Source organism: Podarcis muralis, chromosome 10 (genome assembly GCF_964188315.1).
Source record: "Podarcis muralis chromosome 10, rPodMur119.hap1.1, whole genome shotgun sequence".
Taxonomy (NCBI): Eukaryota; Metazoa; Chordata; class Lepidosauria; order Squamata; family Lacertidae; genus Podarcis; species Podarcis muralis.
In genome coordinates this window covers 16,151,004-16,170,757 of record NC_135664.1, presented here as the reverse complement: position 1 = coordinate 16,170,757, position 19,754 = coordinate 16,151,004, and the positions used below count along the sequence as shown (strand labels likewise).

Below are 19,754 nucleotides of genomic sequence, written 5' to 3'. Positions count from 1 at the left end.
CGGCACTGGACCTCAGTGTCTGGGCTGAATGATGGGGGTGGAGACGCTCCTTCAGATATACTAGACCGAGGCCGTTTAGGGCTTTAAAGGCCAGCACCAACACTTTGAATTGTGCTTGGAAACGTACTGGGAGCCAATGTAGGTCTTTCAAGACCGGTGTTATGTGGCAAGTATGCATAGGATTTCGTCCCCTTCATAAGAGCACATCTGAGTGAGCGAGTGGTTGCCCACTGTTAGAAATAGGATGCATGGATGAGATATTACAGTTTCATGTAAAGGAAATCTTAGGTTCTTACGTTAATCATGTATGCTCAACAGAGAACCACAGTCAATACTGGTTCTCTGACGCATGAAACTCCATGATACACAACTTTGTCATCTTGCTCCCAGCTGCTGCTCCTGGGCACCATTTTTAAAACCAGAAGGCCATTGTGTTGTTATTATCACCCACAAAACTCCCAAGTAAGGGCACGAAGCATCACCCTCACTCTGACTTGGCTTCAGACATTATCACCCTGGCAACATGAAGCCATATCAGAGTGAGGGTAATAGGCCTGCCCTCTGTAGTTTTAGGTCTGTTTGCTTTTATATATATTTGAGGTAAAAATGTGGCATTTACCAGCAGTCCCATAATGCAATTACTGTTCACCTCAAATTTTGCCCTTGTTTGTGCCACCCAGAATCACTGAAATGCCCCTTTCAGCACTGCTGAGTCCCCAAACAGTCTGTACTTTTAAAAGCACATTTAGATGCGCACCTCATGTAACACGTGTTAAAGATTTTAGGAAGATACTCAGAGATCTTTAAAAAACTATAGTCTTTGTTGAAGGTGCAGCTGTGTCTGTTGGTTTGTGATCTTAAGCAATCTTACTTCCCGGAAGTGTATTCTTTCTGTTTGTTAGGAGGAATCTTACCGATGGGCTACTGTAAAAGATCCCATGTTCAGTGGTGCAGGCATAAATTAACGCAGTATTATTATGTCACATAAATAAAACACTGCTCTAGCTACCTCATATGGATTTTTTTCCTCAGGTTTCCTGTTATTCTGTTCTTATTGTCCCTCTAACAGGATTGGCAAAGCCTGAACTTCCATCTCAAAAATTCCTGAAAATCGCTTTAGACAATTGCCTTCCTGTAGTTTCGTGCCACCAGGGACTGTTTCCTGGTATGTCTCCAGCAACTTTGTGTTCAAGAAATGTATGGGGAATTGGGTCAGAAAGGTTGATTCGTACTATGAGTGTATTCTGACAGGAAATCCAGACAAGAATAATATGGGTATTTGAAGGAAAATTGGACAGGGGCACCAACTATAGGGGGTGGAAGGGGCTTCAGCCCCCTCAATATTTCTGGGCAGGGGGCCAAGCCCCCCCCAATAATGAGGGGGCCGCTAACCCTCACCACTGGCTGACTCGCCAAGTGGGGCCAGTTGGGGCGGGAGGCGCAGATGGTGATTTTCACTCCGTGTGCTCCCTACCACTGACCCATTCCCCAGCTTGCTGCCACTGGGAGAGTGCTGGTGATGTCAGGCCCCCTCAATGTGTGGGGCAAGTTGGCTTCGCTGCTCCTCAAAGTAAAACACCTTGAATTCAATGGGGCTTCTTAGCAGGTTAGTATGCATAGGGTTACAGCTTTCAATAGTGATTCTCGACTTTCCTGAAACAAAGCAACTGTTGGGTAGGTATGGCGTGCGGATAACATCTCGCCACTGTTCCACACCTTGCTGGAAGGGTAAATGGGAAAAAATTAAATTATTTCAGCTTACATGATCTATGAAGAAATCTCCCATTGTGGGCAGGGGCCTAGAACCTCGAGAGCGATTCTGTTATTAAAATCAAACCAAAGTTCACAGTTATTCCAGACTGGCCCCAGGATGTTAGCTTGGAGGTGCAGCTGAAATAACTGGTGTGTGTGTGTGTGTGTGTGTGTGTGTGTGTGTGTGTGTGTGCATTTCTTGTCTACATGCACAAAGATTGTTAATTCAGGATGATAATCTCCTAAATGATCTTGGCGTCAACTCCTGGTTCAGCTTCTGCTCATGTGGAATGTTCCTCATTGTAAAGGCATGTAAAGAGAGGGAAAAAATCTCAATAAAGCCTCATTCTGTGTGGGCAGAGACTTAAGAGTATATGTGGGCAGAGTTTTAAGAGCAAGCCCTAAGGCCTGGGTGTTAAAGGGCTCATTGCCATTACATTTGGCTAACTTTACTGGAGAATAAATGGGTTGAGTGTTATAATAAACTGGCTGTGTGCTACAGTGGCATTTACACAGTGTTCAAAACTCTAGTTTGATTTTATTTAATTTGATGTTCTTCCCTCTTAAAACGTGAGTGTGTTTTCAGTGCTGATTTATGTATGTTTCTTCAGCTATGGCATGTAACTTTTTTATGATAGGTCTGGTGTAAGGTTACCAGACGTCCCCGTTTCCCGGGGACAGTTCCCGGATTTACAAATCAGTCCCCTGACAAAATCCATCTATTTAGTAGGAAGTTGAAAAGTGTCCCCGGATTCATTGGAAAAAAATCTGGTAGCCTTAGTCTGGTGGCATCAGCACCTGGTGTGGGATAACCAGCCTCATATAACCAACATGCTTAAGTCTAATTAATGCATGAAGGGGTTAATGCCATAGAGAAAGCTGCCCTGCCAGGCTTAGCTAGGTCACTGTGGAAGGAAGGTAATTAAGCCTTTGTTTCCCTTCCATTTATCTGTGAAGCTCAGCGTGTAAAGAGGTTGGAGCTGGTTGCTCCAAATTCAGACCACACAGCTCTAACAACCCTTTATTGTATTCCTGTACCAATAATTTAGGAACTTACCACCACTTTAACTAAATTTTATTGCCTGTGTTTTCTGACTGATGTATTGAAAACACATGAATCTGACATTTGGAGAGTTTGTAAGTACACCATTTTTAGCTCACCAAATGTGTGGTCTTTTTTTCTTCTATGCTAGGGGAAGAGGGAAACTTTTTGAAGGAACTTTGTTGTTGTTGTTTAGTTGTTTAGCCGTGTCCAACTCTTCGTGATCCCATGGACCAACGCTGGACCATAAAGAAGGCTGATCACCGAAGAATTGATGCTTTTGAATTATGGTGCAGGAGGAGACTCTTGAGAGTCCCATGGACTGCAAGAAGATCAAACCTATCCATTCTGAAGGAAATCAGCCCTGAGTCCTCACTGGAAGGACAGATCCTGAAGCTGAGAGTCCAATACTTTGGCCACCTCATGAGAAGAGAGACTCCCTGGAAAAGACCCTGATGTTGGGAAAGATGGAGGGCACAAGGAGAAGGGGACGACAGAGGACGAGATGGTTGGATAGTGTTCTCGAAGCTACCAGCATGAGTTTGACCAAACTGCGGGAGGCAGTGGAAGACAGGAGTGCCTGGTGTGCTCTGGTCCATGGGGTCACGAAGAGTCGGACATGACTAAACGACTAAACAACAACAACAAAGTTCCTTCAAAAAGGGCATATTTTAAAGCTTTCATAACCTAGATTTCTACTCTTTGCTGCATATTTTGTGATTTTAATTTTCTGCTGGGGCTCAACCACCAAAGAGTACTTGCCCCAAACCTGGCTTTTTGCTGATTTTGTTCTTTGATGTGGCATACCACCTTGATATATTCTTATGTAAGTGTAGATGATAAAGATGTAAATAAGGGAAAGAGATAAAAATAAATAAATAACTTGATGCTGAAATACTATGCTAAATTGTTCTGTCTCGTCTGGGATTAATTTTTAGCTCTCTCTTGTGTCAGCACAGCTTATAAATGGCAAAGCTGTATGTGAACGGGATCTACAAAAGAAGCTTTGTATTGACTGAATAACCAATTTTGTATTTTCCTTGTTTATTTTGGTAATGTGATATTTTCTTTATACTTTTAGAGCTGACCCCGAGGACTGTGGAAGAGTTGCCTCCTCCCCCCAAAATAGACAAATACAAACTTGCAAGATTTTTAGCAGAGAAGGCCATCAGGGTATATGTGACTAGAAATAGTTTTTATCCAAAGTATTTATTGGTTGTACTGTATTGTTAGCACACATATAACAAATTTGCTTCGATAAATATGGTACCATGGATTCTGAAAGAGGAAGAAAGCGGAATGCATCCAACAAAAAAAAAAAGGAAGATTCTTTAAAAAATCAATTGCTTGAAACTCAAAAGCACACGTAGCAGCAGTTTGCAAATAATAAATATTAATTTTTCTGTTTACGTCTGGAGACATAACCTCCCCGTCTCTGAGAGTCAAGAAAAAGTTTGAAAGTTTGTTCCGGTTTGCTAATGTTTTTTTGGAACCTGAATGTCCGAAGGCGCTTCCGTGGCTTCCAATTGGCTGCAGGAGTTTCCTGCAGCCAATCGGAAGACGCACCTTTGTTCACGAACAATTTGGAAGTCGAACGGACTTCCGGAACGGATTCTGTTTGACTTCCGAGATACCCTGTAGTTGCACCGATGGCTACAGTACAGAAAAGCTTCAGGGCCTGGCATTCCTGCTATTGCCAAGAATTTGAAAACATGAGGCTCTGCCTTTTCTACAGCTGACAAAGGGAGAAAGATCTCTGTTAAACGTGCAACTCCTGCTCAAAGGATAATACAGCATCCATAGGATTGCATCATGGGGATTTTCCTCACTCCTTTTGATGTACAGTGGTACCTCTGGATGCGAACGGGATCCGTTCTGGAGCCCCATTCGCATCCTGAAGTGAACATAACACATAACTGTGTGTCTGCGCGTGTGCAGGTCGCGTTCCGCCGCTTCCGCGCATGCATGTGGTGTCATTTTGCACGTCTGTGCATGCACGAGGGGTGAAACCCAGAAGTAACGCGTTCTGTTACTTCCGGGTCGCTGCGGAGTGCAACCTGAAAATGCTTAACCTGAAGTGTATTTATCCCGAGGTATGACTGTAATTCGCAGCCCCAATTCAAAACATGGCTCTTTTGAGAAATAGGAAGGGCTGCTGGTGAAGTGGGTGAGATCCTTTCTTCAGATACCACTCTCCTGGTTTACATTGCCCCCCTCCCCACACCCTGAAGTGACATTTGGACCAGAAGGAGGAAATCATCCAGGTACTTAAATGTTTCCCACTTCAGAGTGAATTTCAACTTGTGGGTGGCTTTTAGACTAGGGAATAACAAGGGGAGAAGAGGCTAACCAGTGCTACTTTGCTGACATTTAAAGCAGCTGTGTAGGCAAGCTTGGCTCCAGGTTTCAGGGGGCTTTACTAATGCTGCTGTTCTGAGGGGGAACTTTTGTTGTCACTGCCAACGATGCCCTGGGCTGTTGTACTGTTGCTCCGTTGTGGGCAATTGCAACGATGGCCTCTCAACACCGCTGCACGGAGGAGCCCTAGAAAATGGTTTCCAGCACCATCGCCAACATCTCACTGACTCCTCTCGGTTGTTGGAGGGGGGAAATGGAACATTCTGGGATCGAATCATAAGCTGGGATGGCTTCTGTAATTCGTAGGTGTCCTGGGAAAATCAGGACAGTTAAGTATTATGCAGCAAGGCCTCCAACAGCTGTCCAAGGAGGCGGATGCCAAATTGCTAAAAAAAAAGTATAGGGATGCTAAATTGCTAAAAAATGAAACTGTGGGAGCTGTCCATCAGAGATCTCCTCCATCTTGTCTGCTCTGAGCCTGAAAGGCATTTGCCTGTGATTTCAGGAAAAGAGAATTTTTACAATCTGCGGACCTTATCCGGTAATCCGTGCAGCTTTAAGGAAGAGAGGCTGGGTAGAGAGAAAGCACACCGTTAAAGGTGACATTCCGGACCACAAAGAGGAAGGGAATGACGCTGAACGCGTTGCCAAATCTGGTAAGAGCCCTTCAAATGTCATTAACCCTTCCGAATACTTCCCCCTGCTTTTTATCTGTGTAGAAATAGGCATAAAAATATGAGAAATAAACGTGCAACTTAATTTTTTACTGCTTTGACCTTTAGGGAAAAAAGTTATTGCGGGTACCTTGGTAGTTCTTAATGGTTTAACTTAATTATCATGGGGAAAGGGAGAATGCTTTGCATGCTTTTGCATATTTCTTTCTTTCTCACAGCCAAGAGTTGCCTGTCTTCAAGTTTCCCATAGCCAGTGCTTTTTTTCTATTAAAAAAAAAGTTTAGGGGTACTCTCATTTTCCTACTCATATTGAAATACTCAATGAGGCCAAACTTAGATTCACAAAATGTTTAGGGGTTTGTGTACCTCTCCGTCCCCCCAGAAAAAAAAAGGACTGCCCATAGCTATTGCTTTAGCTACTGCGATGTCACAGAATGCTCACAAACATTCTAGCTAGCTAAGGAGAAGGCTCACTCACGAAATGTTTAAAATCCACGCAGGTGAAAAAAGAGCCAGTGGACAGGACATACATATATGGATATGCTGTTTGTGGAAAGAAAGAGATTTCAGTTCTTAATTCAGATGAGTTTTGTACTGTGAAGCTAGACTTCTCCCATGCTTAATACATATTGGGGGTCAGTTTGCCTCAACACTACAGTGTAGTAACTATTTTCCCCATTAAATTTGAAAACCTTCATTTTTATCCCAGAGATGAAGAATCACTTGGTGGTCAGTCACTCAGTTCAGGGAGAAAGGAAGCTTAGCTATGGTTGCCATATTTCAAAAAGTGAAAATCTGGACACTAAAATCTCCCCCTACCCAATAGTTTTTGAGCTTTTTTTATTTTTTAGTAAATCTGCCAAAAAACCAACAATTCTGACATGGGTTGCCATATAGGATGGGGTCAGCAAACTTTTGCATCAGAATGAGTTGCTAACTGTAAAATGGGATTAATAAACTGGATTAGAAATGGCCACAGCTTTATTGATTACAGATATAGGTGGAATTTTGGCTCAGGAATTGGGTAATTAATTTTTAAAAGGTAAGGGAACTCCATTCCTGTGAGTTCCTGCTCAGTTTAATTTGCTGCAATCTCCTTGATTTGTCTGAAAACAACACACTGATGATTCCTGTTCTTTTATTTTTCACGGCTCTCTGAAAAGAAAGCAAAACTACTTTGCGTGATGAGGAAGGTCAGATTGCCAATTCAAATGACATCCATGATATAATGGTAAGGTTACAGAGGTAATGAGTGTTCCGGTGAAGCAACCTTTGTGAAATATATAAGAAAGATCTTCTCTGGATTTCATCCCCCTGGTTTTCCACACATCTCTTCACCGCTGGGCAACATATTTTGGCCATGGAGCAAGCTTGGTCCTCATTGGCTGTTTGTGAAGTTCCACCTCCTTCAGGCTCCCCCTGAAAGATTTTGCAGTTCCCCCAAACCTACAAAGCCACCACAGCCATGTGAGATGTAGAAAGGACAGTTTCGTCTGGGTGGGTTGACTGGAGCATTTAATCACCTCATTTCCAATTGCATACTGGCAGTCCTCTCATGGGGGACGCGGTTGGCGCTGTGGGTTAAACCACAGACCTAGGGCTTGCTGATCAGAAGGTCGGCGGTTCGAATCCCCGCAATGGGGTGAGCTCCCATTGCTCAGTCCCTGCTCCTGCCAACCTAGCAGTTTGAAAGCACGTCAAAGTGCAAGTAGATAAATAGGTACCGCTCCGGCGGGAAGGTAAACAGCGTTTCTGTGCGCTGCTCTGGTTCGGCAGAAGCGGCTTAGTCATGCTAACCACATGAACCGAAAGCTGTATGCCGGCTCCCTCGGCCAGTAAGGCGAGATGAGCGCCGCAACCCCAGAGTCGGCCACGACTGGACCTAATGGTCAGCGGTGCCTTTACCTTTACCTTAGTCCTCTCATGGCATGATATGCCCCCAAACATGGGACCAATGTTTGGGGGCAGATCACGGTGAAACATGAAACTAGTCATACGTTTAAGTAAGTGTTCAGAACCTGGCAATTGTTATTTTTTGGAGAGAAAGCAGCGGTGATGCAAACAACACTTTTGAGGGCAACTCATGCCCAAATAGAGGGCAACCTTTAGCCGAAAACCAGTGTGATGCTATGAGCTGGATTGAGCGAATGTTCCAAATCAGAGCACCACACTTGTTTTTTCCTCCAAGATAAGAGTGACCAAGTTACGCATGCTTGTTTAAGCACATGACAAATGCCACTTGTAGTTTCTATACTTGTAAAAGTATAGAAATCAGGCAGGTGCCTTCACTGTATTCTTTTTGGCGCCTGCTGATATTCTTAATTAGACAAGCCTACCCAGAGGTAATTTGTTTCAGTTTATTCTATGGTGAATTTTAACTTTCTGTATAAAGGGCTACCTTTGAAGGTGACCTGGAAACTACAACTAATCCAGAATGCGGCAACTTGGCTGGTGACTGGGAGTGGCCACCGAGACCACATAACACCAGTCCTGAAAGACCTACATTGGCTCCCAGCACAATTCAAAGTGTTGCTGCTGACCTTTAAATCCCTAAATGGCCTCGGCCCAGTATACCTGAAGGAGCGTCTCCACCCCCATTGTTCTGCCCGGACACTGAGGTCCAACTCCAAGGGCCTTCTGGGGGTTCCCTCCCTGCAAGAAGTGAGGTTACAGGGAACCAGCCAGAGGGCCTTCTTGGTAGTGGCGCCCGCCCTGTGGAATGCCCTCCCATCAGATGTCAAGGAAATAAACAAATATCTGACTTTTAGAAGACATCTCAATGTTTGATGCTTTATTGTGTTTTTAAATATTCTGTTGGGAGCCACCCAGAGTGGCTGGGAAAACCCAGCCAGATGGGCAGGATATAAATAATTTATTATTATTATTATTATGAAATTCTGGTGGTAACTTTTTGCGATAATTTTATTCCTTTATCTTTTTTTGTAAGCCACTTTGATGCTTTTTCATTTCATTTTCATTTCACTTTTAATTTGTACACTGCCTTTCTATATGACCATTCACAAGGCGGTTTACATGCTGAAGAAACAACAACCAAGAGGCATATAATTTTTTCATGAAATAAATAAATATTGGGTTAATAGGATAGGAGTTTCCTGGTGGAATCATAATGCAGTCTTCTTTGGGCCAGTCTAGGTTGGTAAGAAATGAAGAAACTACCTTTTACTGGACGATAAAAAAGGATGCCGTTGATTACTATAATCTCCACATTGATCAGATGCTGAACCATTATGCAAGAACTGGCTCCTTTACAACTAAAGTAAGTCTTCTAAATAGTGTGTAGGATAACTCCCCATTACATCAGTGGCTGACTTTTGGTATCAGAACTGTAAAGAAAGCAACGTGTGGGATTTTCTGTGCAAGAAAAGCAGTCTTGTAGCCGAATCGGTGCTTTCCATCCCCCGCATTGTTTTGGAATTTTAGGAACTCCAAAAAAATCCACCCATTTTGTCAGAAACCACCCCCACCAATAAAGAAAGCTCAGGATTGGTATTGATTAGGGAACACATCCTAATTGTGTGAGCTTTGATTTCTTACACTTATTACTGATCAATACCACTTACAAGATAAAAAGCAGCTGGTGAGAACCTCTGCTTTCATCTTGTTGAGAAGGATTGTATTATTCCACCCAGGTTATTGCAGAGCACAAGCTGTCACTTGTCAGTTTTCACCTTCTTCCTGATTTTCTCCAACGCTTGCCACCTTTTCCTTGCAGAATTTTATATGCATAAGGTATCTACTGTTAACTGGCCCTTTACAATGGGTGAGTGCCTTGGTCTAATTCAGGGGTCAGCAAGCTTTTTTTAGAGGGGGCTGGTTCACCATCCCCCAGACCTGCGAGCGACAGAGGCTGTCGGTGGCGGTGGAGGGACAAGCAACCTGAAAGGGCTGGCTGGCTCCGGAAAGGCGCTGCCCAAAATGGCGCTCAGCCAGCTCAGCCCAGGCCCCTTCCTCCACTACTCAGGTGAAATATACTCGGAGTCCTGTAGTGATTTCACACTCTTTATTGCAGCTTGTAAAACAGTGATTGAATTGCCCCCCAAACCTCAGGCTTTTATATACATTATTTACACAATGAGTCCTGCCTGATTGGTTGATTCTGCTTCCCTCCTGGAGCCTGATTGGTCTTTTCCTGCAGGCCAATCAGTTGTTGCATTCTACGATTCTACCAGCCTAATAGGCTGATTAACTTCCTCCTGGAGCCTGATTGGTCTTTTCCTGCAGGCCAATCACTTGTTGCATTCTAGGTTCCTACTTGCCTATTGTTCTAGGATCCAAGCTTAGTACATAACAGCAGGGCGGAGAGGAGGGAGGGAGGAGGCGCTGCGGTGTCTGAGAGGGAGGGGGGGGAGGCGTCCCAAAAATGGCAGCACTGGAAAAAAAATGAACGGAAAAAACAAACAAACTGAATTGCCAATCCACAGAATGTCCACAGGCTGGATCCCTGAGGGCAATTGGGCTGGATCCGGCCTGTGGCCGTAGTTTGCTGACCCCTGGTCTAATTCCTTCCCTTGCATCACTGCACCATGTTTTGGGTGTGGACAGAACCGTTTCCTGAATGGAAGGGATGCTACTGAACAGGAGAAAAACAGAGCCAAAGTGCTTGCTTGCTGGCAAACTCTCTTCCATCCCATTAGGAAATCAGAAATCACCTTGCGGGCCACTTCAATGATGCATAAAGCTCTTACAAATACCAATGGCATTCACTTGATCGATTTCCATTCCTGTCCACAGACAAAATCCGCCAACGGCAGCAATTTTCACCAGAATGCTGCAATGCTCCTATGCATGCTGAGTTTATTTGACCCTATCTACACCAAGTCGTAAGGGATGTGGGCGGCGCTGTGGATTAAACCACAGAGCCTAGGGCTTGCCGATCAGAAGGTCGGTGGTTTGAGTCCCTGCAATAGGGTGAGCTCCCGTTGCTCGGTCCCAGCTCCTGCCAACCTAGCAGTTCGAAAGCACGTCAAAGTGTAAGTAGATAAATAGGTACCGCTCCGGCAGGAAGGTAAACGGCGTTTCCGTGTGCTGCTCTGGTTTGCCAGAAGCGGCTTAGTCATGCTGGCCACATGACCCGGAAGCTGTACGCCTGCTCCCTCAGCCTATAGAGCGAGATGAGCGCCGCAACCCCAGAGTCGTCCGCGACTGGACCTAATGGTCAGGGGTCCCTTTACCTTACACCAAGTTGTATCTTTATCACTAAACCTTGTACATAATTGTCTGTTGTATTATTTAACATTACTTTTAATATATCAGTGGCCCCGCGGTGATTTTAGCTTATAAATTTTAATGTCTAATGTTTTAATTTGTATATTAAGGAGTTTTTATAGTTTTGTGCAAATCAGGTCATGTTTTGACAATACAAATGTTTTAAGTTTTGTATCAAGCTAGTATATATTTTATTGAATGACGTATACATTGCAGCGGCCTTTGGCTATAAGCAATAAACTTGACTGACGTGACTGCCAATTCTCTATGCATGCTGAGTGCATGGTTGGTAGGGGCCATGGTTTGTCACGACTCTGCTCCCACCTCCCAAAAACAGCCAGGGTGTTTTTCTGACACTCCTTCCACAGTACTGCTGAAGCCCAGAAGGTCTGGTCATGTAAACTCCCTCAATGGGAACCGTATGCAAGCTCCTCTGAGAGAAAGCAGAGTAAAAATGTAATTTAAAAACGAAGGCTGATCTCTGGATACATGTGTCCAAAGACTGCATTGGATTCCAGGGAGGAGAAGCAGCTCCAGTTCGCAAAACTACAGTACCTGATAGAGTAAAGTAAAACGGGTAGTACCTGATAGAGTAAAGTAAAGGACCCCTAGATGGTTAAGTCCAGTTGAATTCAACTACGGGGTGTAGTGCTCATCTCTACTTTCAGGCTGAGGGAGCCGGCGTTTGTCCACAGACAGCTTTCCACGTCATGTGGCCAGCATGACTTAACCGCTTCTGGTGCAATGGGACACCGTGGTGGAAGCCAGAGCAAATGGAAACGCCATTTACCTTCCTGCTGCAGTGGTACCGACCGTATTTTTCTGTGCATAAGACGCCCCCATGTATAAGACGACCCCTATTTTATTTAACCCAAAATTAAGAAATTAAGTTAGCTTTTTTTTGGGGGGGGGTGTAGGCCAATCGCTCACCCGCCTGCCCGCCACTGCCGATCGCTTGCCACAGCCACTGCCAATCGCACACCTCGCCACAGCCGCCAATTGTCTGCTTGCTCACTGCCACCAACAGCCTACCCACCCGCTTGCCACAGCCGCCATTCGCCTGCCCAATTGCCACAGCCAATCACCAGCAGACCTTGCCGCAGCCCCCAATCACCTGCCCAATCGCTGCTGCCAATCTTCTGCTTGCTGCTGCCATTAATCACATGTCCCCCCTCTGCATTCACTATCTGAAGACAACACCCAATTCTTGCCTATTTTTTTTTTAGCAAAAAGCATCGTCTTATACATGGAAAAATATGGTATTTATCTACTTGCGCTGTGGTGCTTTCAAACTGCTAGGTTGGCAGGAGCTGGGACAGAGCAACGGGAGCTCACTCCGTAAGCAGACTTAGTACATGTATCATTTTTACACATTTGGAGAGAGGCAGGATTGTTTTCTTAGAATCACAGAATCCTTCCTTTTTCTTTTGACTTGCACGTGTCTATTAAAGCAACCACCCTCAGGTAATACCCTTGTTTTATTTAAAGATTGGGCTTTGTTTGCATATGAGGAACTTGCCATGGTATGTGTCAGCCAACCCAAACGCTTTCTTCCCTCGGTGTTACGGCATTTGCATGGACGACGAGAAACTAGATTTTATTGGTGAGTTGCTTTAAATTTCTTTCCTTTCGGTCTTGGGAATGTGGCACGGTTTTAGCCTTGATAGTCAGAAATGTTTTATATGCTTACATTTAAACATGCACAGTTATTTTCCTTTGAGGGGGGCATGTTCAGTGACTCATGCAGGCCAACCATGAACAGTGCTGGATTTACGTATAAGCTAACTAACTAACTAAATAAGCTAAATAAGCGCGGGTGGCGCTGTGGTCTAAACCACAGAGCCTAGGGCTTGCCAATCAGAAGGTCAGTGGTTCGAATCCCCGCAACGGGGTGAGCTCCTGTTGCTCGGTCCCAGCTCCTGCCAATCTAGCAGTTCAAAAGCACACCAGTGCAAGTAGATAAATAGGTACCGCTCCGGAGGGAAGGTAAACGGCGTTTCCGTGCACTGCTCTGGTTTGCCAGAAGCGGCTTAGTCATGCTGACCCAGAAGCTGTACGCTGGCTCCCTCGGCCAATAAAGCGAGATGAGCACTGCAACCCCAGAGTCGGCCACGACTGGACCTAATAGTCAGGGGTCTCTTTACCTTTAAACAAGCTATAGTTTAGGGCCCCACTCTCTTGACTCTTGACGGCTCCCCAAAAAATTAAAGGGAAAAAACCTGGATGTACATTTCCAAAATATAAGATAAAAAACAAATAAAATAAAACCTACAGTACATACAGCAACAGTGTTTTGTGTTGCGTAGGCTTCTATTTGTTATGTGCAAATGGCTTTAGATACAGTGGTACCTCGGGTTACATATGCTTCAGGTTACAGACTCTGCTAACCCAGAAATATTACCTCGGGTTAAGAACTTTGCTTCAGGATGAGAACAGAAATCATGCTCCAGCAGCGCGGCGGTGGCAGGAGGCCCCATTAGCTAAAGTGGTGCTTCAGGTTAAGAACAGTTTCAGGTTAAGAACGGACCTCCGGAATGAATTAAGTGCTTAACCCGAGGTACCACTATACCTATTAGGTCCATAAATTACCATATAGCATATATTCAACACAAAAAACAGTGACAATTTGTTGAGAAAGGACATCTGGACGTATAAAGGGCCTATAAAGGGCCCATTATCTTCAGTAGCTCAGGGCCTCATCAAACCTAAATCCGGCCCTGTCCATGAACACACTTGCAGTTGCAGAACTAAAAGTTGCCCTGTGGTCATTTACTTGCCACACTGAGGTTTATGATTTGGGACACATGCAGGGGCCAGCAAGTGGCAAAATGTTTACTGGATTTATGTGGACTTTGTAATGCTCTCACCAAATTCTTACAAAACTCCCCAGGGCTCTGCCATTTAAGTTGTGTTTTGCTTAATGGGACAAAGTCCAAAATCGTATGTCATTTATTTCAGATGACTTCAGGAAAACAGCAGCATCTTCCATAATCAAATGGGTTGTCAATTTACGTACTTCGGGTGATACCTGTAACAGGCTAAGTAAAGAAAATGCTGATAAGGAAGATGAGACTTCCACTAAAGGTATTGCTTAGTTGATGTATTAATATTACAATTTTTTTTAAAAAAAAATTTCATCTGACATTGTTGGCGAGTGGAGGGAAAACCTTCAAAAGCCATTGCTAATAGACAAGCTAAGATAAACAGTTAATTCAGTATTTTTGTGTGCTCTTATTTTAAATTTGATTTAGACTAAGGTTGCTTGCAGATGACCTATTTATTGAGCCCTCACCCTGATTTCTTTGCACAAAGTTTGCAGAGAGGTTTTCCGACATCCACAGTTTATTGTGCCTTCATTCTGGTTGGTTTGTGGAGAGGTTATCTGACATTGTGTCAGATAACTAAATTGTGTCAGATAGCTAACCATCTTGGCTGCGAGTCCTGGAAGACCTGCTCCTTGCCTTGCAGTCCTTTCCTCAACCTGGCCTGGGAGGGCAGAACCCTGACTGACTCCAGCTACAAAAGTTGTGGCTGCTGAAACGAGAAAGCTACACGTATACAAACAATAGCCCCCCCCCCCCGACTTTGAGATTTCAGCAAAATAACTGAGTGTGTATGCAGTGTCAATTCTCTCTACAGTTCTAAGATACAGTGGTACCTTGGTTTAAGAACAGCTTAGTTTATGAACCACTTGGAATAAGAACGCTGCAAATCCGAAAGTAGGTGCTTTGGTTTGTGAACTTTGCCTTGGAATAAGAACATGTTTCGCTTCCTGATGAGTGTGTTCCATTTGTAAATTGAGCCCCCCACTGCTAATCAGAGGCTTCCTGTTGAGTCTGTCGGCTGTTGAGTCCCAAGCACCCACACAACACAGAGGTGATATTTGGAGCTTTTTTTTTTGCGTTTATGGGACAAACTTTTAACTGTGGCTTGTGACTTCGTTTTTGTGACTTGTTTTTGTGGCTGTGTGGAACCCAGTTCAGCTACTGGTTGATTGTGTGACTGCAGAAATGGATAAAAGCCCCCCATCCAAACAATGGCTATCGGCTATCATCAGTGTACGTAAGGAATTATTATTTTTTAATCACCTACAATACTGTCTTATTTATTTTATAGTACAGTACATTGATTATTGCCATCATTTTATGGATCAATGGTCTTGTTAGATAGTAAAATTCAGGGGGGGGGGGCCACCAGGTGGCGCATTGGAAGATGGCCGACAATAACATCTCGCTGACCCACACGAGGTAATTAAGAGGCTGCTATGGGAAGTATGCAGCCTTCCCCCCCCCCCAGGAGATGGGGGGGGGACTGCCTTGCCAGTGGTGGCCATAATGTACCCCCGGATTCGAGAGAAGGGGGTGCCCCGGTCACTTGGCACCAGCCCTCGGTGAAGTCAGCTCTTCCCGGACACTGTCTCGAATCTGCGCATGCTGGTTCGCTTTAGCTCGAAAATACAATTGGAAATATATAATTGGAAGATGCTAAAGCACATACATCAAGCAAAGGTCGGGAGATAAGACTGCTGATTAATGGATCTCTGGGATCGGAGCGGCGGGCGAGGACAAATAAATCAAGCGATGAAGCGCCATTAAGAGATTGGTATGTCTGGAGTGAAGAAGGGGGTGGGGTGGAGGAAAAAACTTTTCTTTTCTTTGCCTTATGTGGATATTAATAACCCTCCACCCCAAAGAAAGAAGAATCACTGTATTTTATTAAACAAGCAGGAATTTAAAAACTGTGTGGGATGAATTAATGATGAAGAGAGGATTGGTTAATATCGGAGAATGGAAAAATTCTATGACGCAGTTTTAAAATGGCGTCTCGCAAGACAGGCTTGTAAAGACGGGGGGAGGAGAACCAGGATCATTGGAATGTGAATGGTGATTGGAATTTGATCTTAACCTGGCAGAGCCCTCTATGAGATATTTTACAAGCCTGGGAAAACTAAAGGGCAGACCGAAGATAAACCTTTGAAGGAGGAGGGGAATGGCGGCTGTCCCCTATGAGATACGACTTGTGGAGTGTGTAAAACCCACACAGACGATGTTTGCTTCCAACCTGCCTGTGAAGATTATCAGAGGTCGCAAAGAAAGGAATATATGACAACAACAAGAAGATGAAGAAAGTAATAAAGAGACTATCTGGATAGAACTGGGTAGAACTGTTTAATTAAAGCAGAAATAGAAGTGATGTTTGGATCCTCGTTCGGAGCTTGATGTATGGGTACCCCCAACAAAATTGAAAAATTTGGCTGTATAATTTGGAATTAATGTTATTTGAAATAATGTGATATGATTGGCCTGTTAATAAAAATTATGTTTTAAAAAATAGATAGTAAAATTCAAGTTAAACTGCTGTTTTAGGGGTTGTTTTTCATCGTCTGGAACGGATTAATCCATTTTCCATTACATTCTATGGGAAAGCACGCCTTGGTTTAAGAATGCTTTGGTTTAAGAACAGACTTCCGGAATGGATTAAGTTCGTAAACCGAGGTACCACTGTAGTGAAAAAAGGGAAACACAAACATGTTTGTTAATGAGAAAGCATTGGTGTCAAAGTATTGGTTTCAGGAGAAAATGCACTTTTGATGGAATTGTTGTGTAGTTTTCATTCATTTTACCATTTATTTATTTATCTATCCTTTGGGGAGTTTTAAGTGGCATATACGGCTCTCCGACTCCCTGTTTTATCCTCACAACAACCTGTGAGGTGGGTTTGTCTGAGAGACAGCTATTGGCTCAATATTCCCCAGTGAGCTTCATGGCCTGTTGGGGATTTGAACCCCGTTCTCCCGGGTCCTAGAGACATGGGTGGCGCTGTGGTCTAAACTACTAAGCCTCTTGGGCTTGCCGATCAGAATCCCCGCAACGGGGTGAGCTCCCATTGCTCGGTCCCTGCTCCTGCCAACCTAGCAGTTCGAAAGCAAGTCAAAGTGCAAGTAGATAAATAGGTACCACTCCTGCGGGAAGGTAAAAGGCATTTCCGTGCGCTGCTCTGGTTCGCCGGAAGCGGCTTAGTCATGCTGGCCACATGACCCGGAAGCTGTACGTCGGCTCCCTCGGCCAATAAAGCGAGATGAGCACGAAACCCCAGAGTCGATCACGATTGAACCTAATGGTCAGGGGTCCCTTTACCTTTATGTTACGGGTCCTAGTCCAACCCTCAATCTACTACCTAGTTTTGTGTTTTAGGCCTTGCTTCAGAAGCTACAGTTCCAATCATGCTCTGTTCTACGCTGTCTCTCCTATCCTAATTTCCCTCTTCCTTGCCGGCACATTAAAGCACACACCTTCACCTGTAGTATCCTGGGAACTGTAGTTTGTTAAGGGTACAGGGCATAGTAGCTCAGTGAAGGGTTAACTACATTTCCCAGGATTCCTTGGGTGAAGCAATTTGCTTTAAATGTATGTTGTGTACATAGCCTACACTGCAAGACCATTTTCAGTGTGTGCTTCGTTGCTCACCACAAATACTGCTGATCATGCTGCCCATTTTCTGTTTTAGTCTTCCCACATAAATACTCGTGGGGTATTTTGTGTGCTGTGCCTCTCCTGCTGCTGTTGAGGCATTTTAATTTTTATTTTACTGCTGCAGCTGCTTCTTCTTCTGTGTGATGGCATTATGGCATAATAGCAACACATCTTTTTAAAACAGCAAAACACATCAAAAAAATTCGAGCAAGGATGCAAAAAAGACCAAAAAGGTGTGGCAGTTTCAGAAAAAAGAGAAAAAAGAACCAAACCGGTAAGAGCAGTTTTGGACACTGCCTTGGTTAGAATAACACGAGGTGTTACTGGTTAAAATGAGCTGCATTTAGAACATGTAAACAAGGCACCTTAGAATCACATCAAAATTAAGTGTAATTGCTTCAAACCAATAAATGCATAACAGAATGAAAAATAAATCTAAAGAGGGACTAGAGCAACTTTAAAACAATTTATATATTTTTTGAAAATAATATTTATTAAGTTTTCCAATTTAATATTCCAATAAAAACCACATTAAAACATTCCAAATTACAATACAATCAGAAAAGCCAAATATAAATGCCAAATTATATATCTTTGGGTGACTTCCCATGCTCTGAATTTCATGAAGTGCTGATAATCTAATATTACATTGCATTTCTCAACCAACCAACCAACCAACCAACCAACCATTCTGATGTTAATCCTTCATTTAATTTTCATTTGTTTTTGCAACCACTAGTCTGTTCAACTTCCGCCTTCTGAGTTCTGTATGAAATATTTTCCCCTGTTGTTATCCACACTCCAGCAATTCCATTTTCAGTTTCTGCTCACAGGGGCCATAATATGCCACATCCCAAACAAAGAGACGCCATTGGCAGACATCCAGAATTTCCCTCTGTAATCTCGCCCCATCTCTCAACATGCTGGCACCTCTGCCGAAACACAATAACTCCTGTCCAGAATTCTTTGCATCCTTCCGCTGAGGGTAGCTGCCAGAATCTTCACCCAGTCAGTATTACAATTAAACCACAATGGCAGCAGGATGCCCTTTCAGTCCCTCTTGCATATTTCAAACAGTTTCCTTTCGGGGGAGGTTTACCAGGTAAAACTGCAAGTACAAATATATCAAAAGAGAGTAATAAAGGCTCACCTCCCCCTGGGGCTATACAATTAATCCATCAGTTAATTCAACAAGCGGGTCAGTCCTTTGTGCTGTTGTTCTTGCTCCTCAGCGATGTTACTTTCGTTTTCTGCTCACAGGGATAATTTTAACTGTGTTACAGTCCACTATTAATCCCGGGCAGATATCCAGAATTGTTCTCTTTGGTCTCTTTCCAGCTGCTAATGAGATGGTGCCTCTGCACTAACACAATAACTCCAATCAGAAATTCCTTTCATCTTTCCCTTAATGGTCATTGCCAGTCAAAATTTCACACAGTCCATTTTGTAGTTAAGCTTAGCTTAACTCACATATTACGACAAAAGTCTTTCTCCAGATCGAGTCCTTCTCAGTGGCTGGTTAAATTAGCAAGTTATTTTATCCCCGCTAGTTCAGAGCATGCCTGTTAATTAAGTCCGAATTTTTATCTTAAAAAACAGGTGTCCTCTGCTCATGGCACCGGCTCTGGAGAGTTCCAAAGACACATGGTGCGTTGCACCTAGCTCCCCCTGCCCCCCGCGTTCCTTCAGGATGGGCAGCAGGTATTGGACGATCTGCGGGTGGGCTGCTCCCCACGACCCTGGGGGGTTGGGTTGGGAGGATAATTACTCCCACATTATCCTTGTTATCCACACGAAAGGGCTCCACTGTTATGGGTACAGCCGTTCACCATGGCAGCCAAACAGGAACTCCATAAAACAATTTAGAAACGTGTAAAATCCACCAGCTATTGTACAAGTACAAGTCATTTTATTAGGGTCAATGACCAGTATCAAGACAAAAACACCAATTACAAAATGTAAAAGCTCAAAACAAGATTAAAATTATATAAAATCGCATATACATTTTTTAAAAAACAGTTCTGGGTGGTCAATAATATGTCAGAAAGGAAACCCTTATGACCTAGAAGTTTCCATTGGTCGATATATTATACATTATATATTATACTAATCCTGGGTGCTAATCATTAAATGTCATATTTTGATCATTCAAGATCTGGGCAAAGGAAATATACACTTTAAAAGACTCCTTAAAAATCTGACATAGGTGCCTGACGGATGTGCCACTCC

The 19,754-nt window shown here is 43.7% G+C and overlaps 1 protein-coding gene across 1 annotated transcript in view; it reads left to right on the top strand.

The window, feature by feature from the left end:
• The first annotated feature begins 523 nt into the window (after nt 1-523).
• TTLL8 (tubulin tyrosine ligase like 8) overlaps nt 524-19,754 on the top strand; it is a 35,651-nt gene continuing 16,420 nt past the window's right edge. Inside the window, exons 1-8 of the mRNA XM_028746871.2 lie at nt 524-545; nt 1,070-1,165; nt 3,876-3,967; nt 5,658-5,808; nt 6,990-7,057; nt 8,975-9,103; nt 12,541-12,655; nt 14,011-14,136. Coding sequence (XP_028602704.2) covers nt 524-545; nt 1,070-1,165; nt 3,876-3,967; nt 5,658-5,808; nt 6,990-7,057; nt 8,975-9,103; nt 12,541-12,655; nt 14,011-14,136 — 799 coding nt within the window. The remainder of the gene's footprint in view (nt 546-1,069; nt 1,166-3,875; nt 3,968-5,657; nt 5,809-6,989; nt 7,058-8,974; nt 9,104-12,540; nt 12,656-14,010; nt 14,137-19,754) is intronic.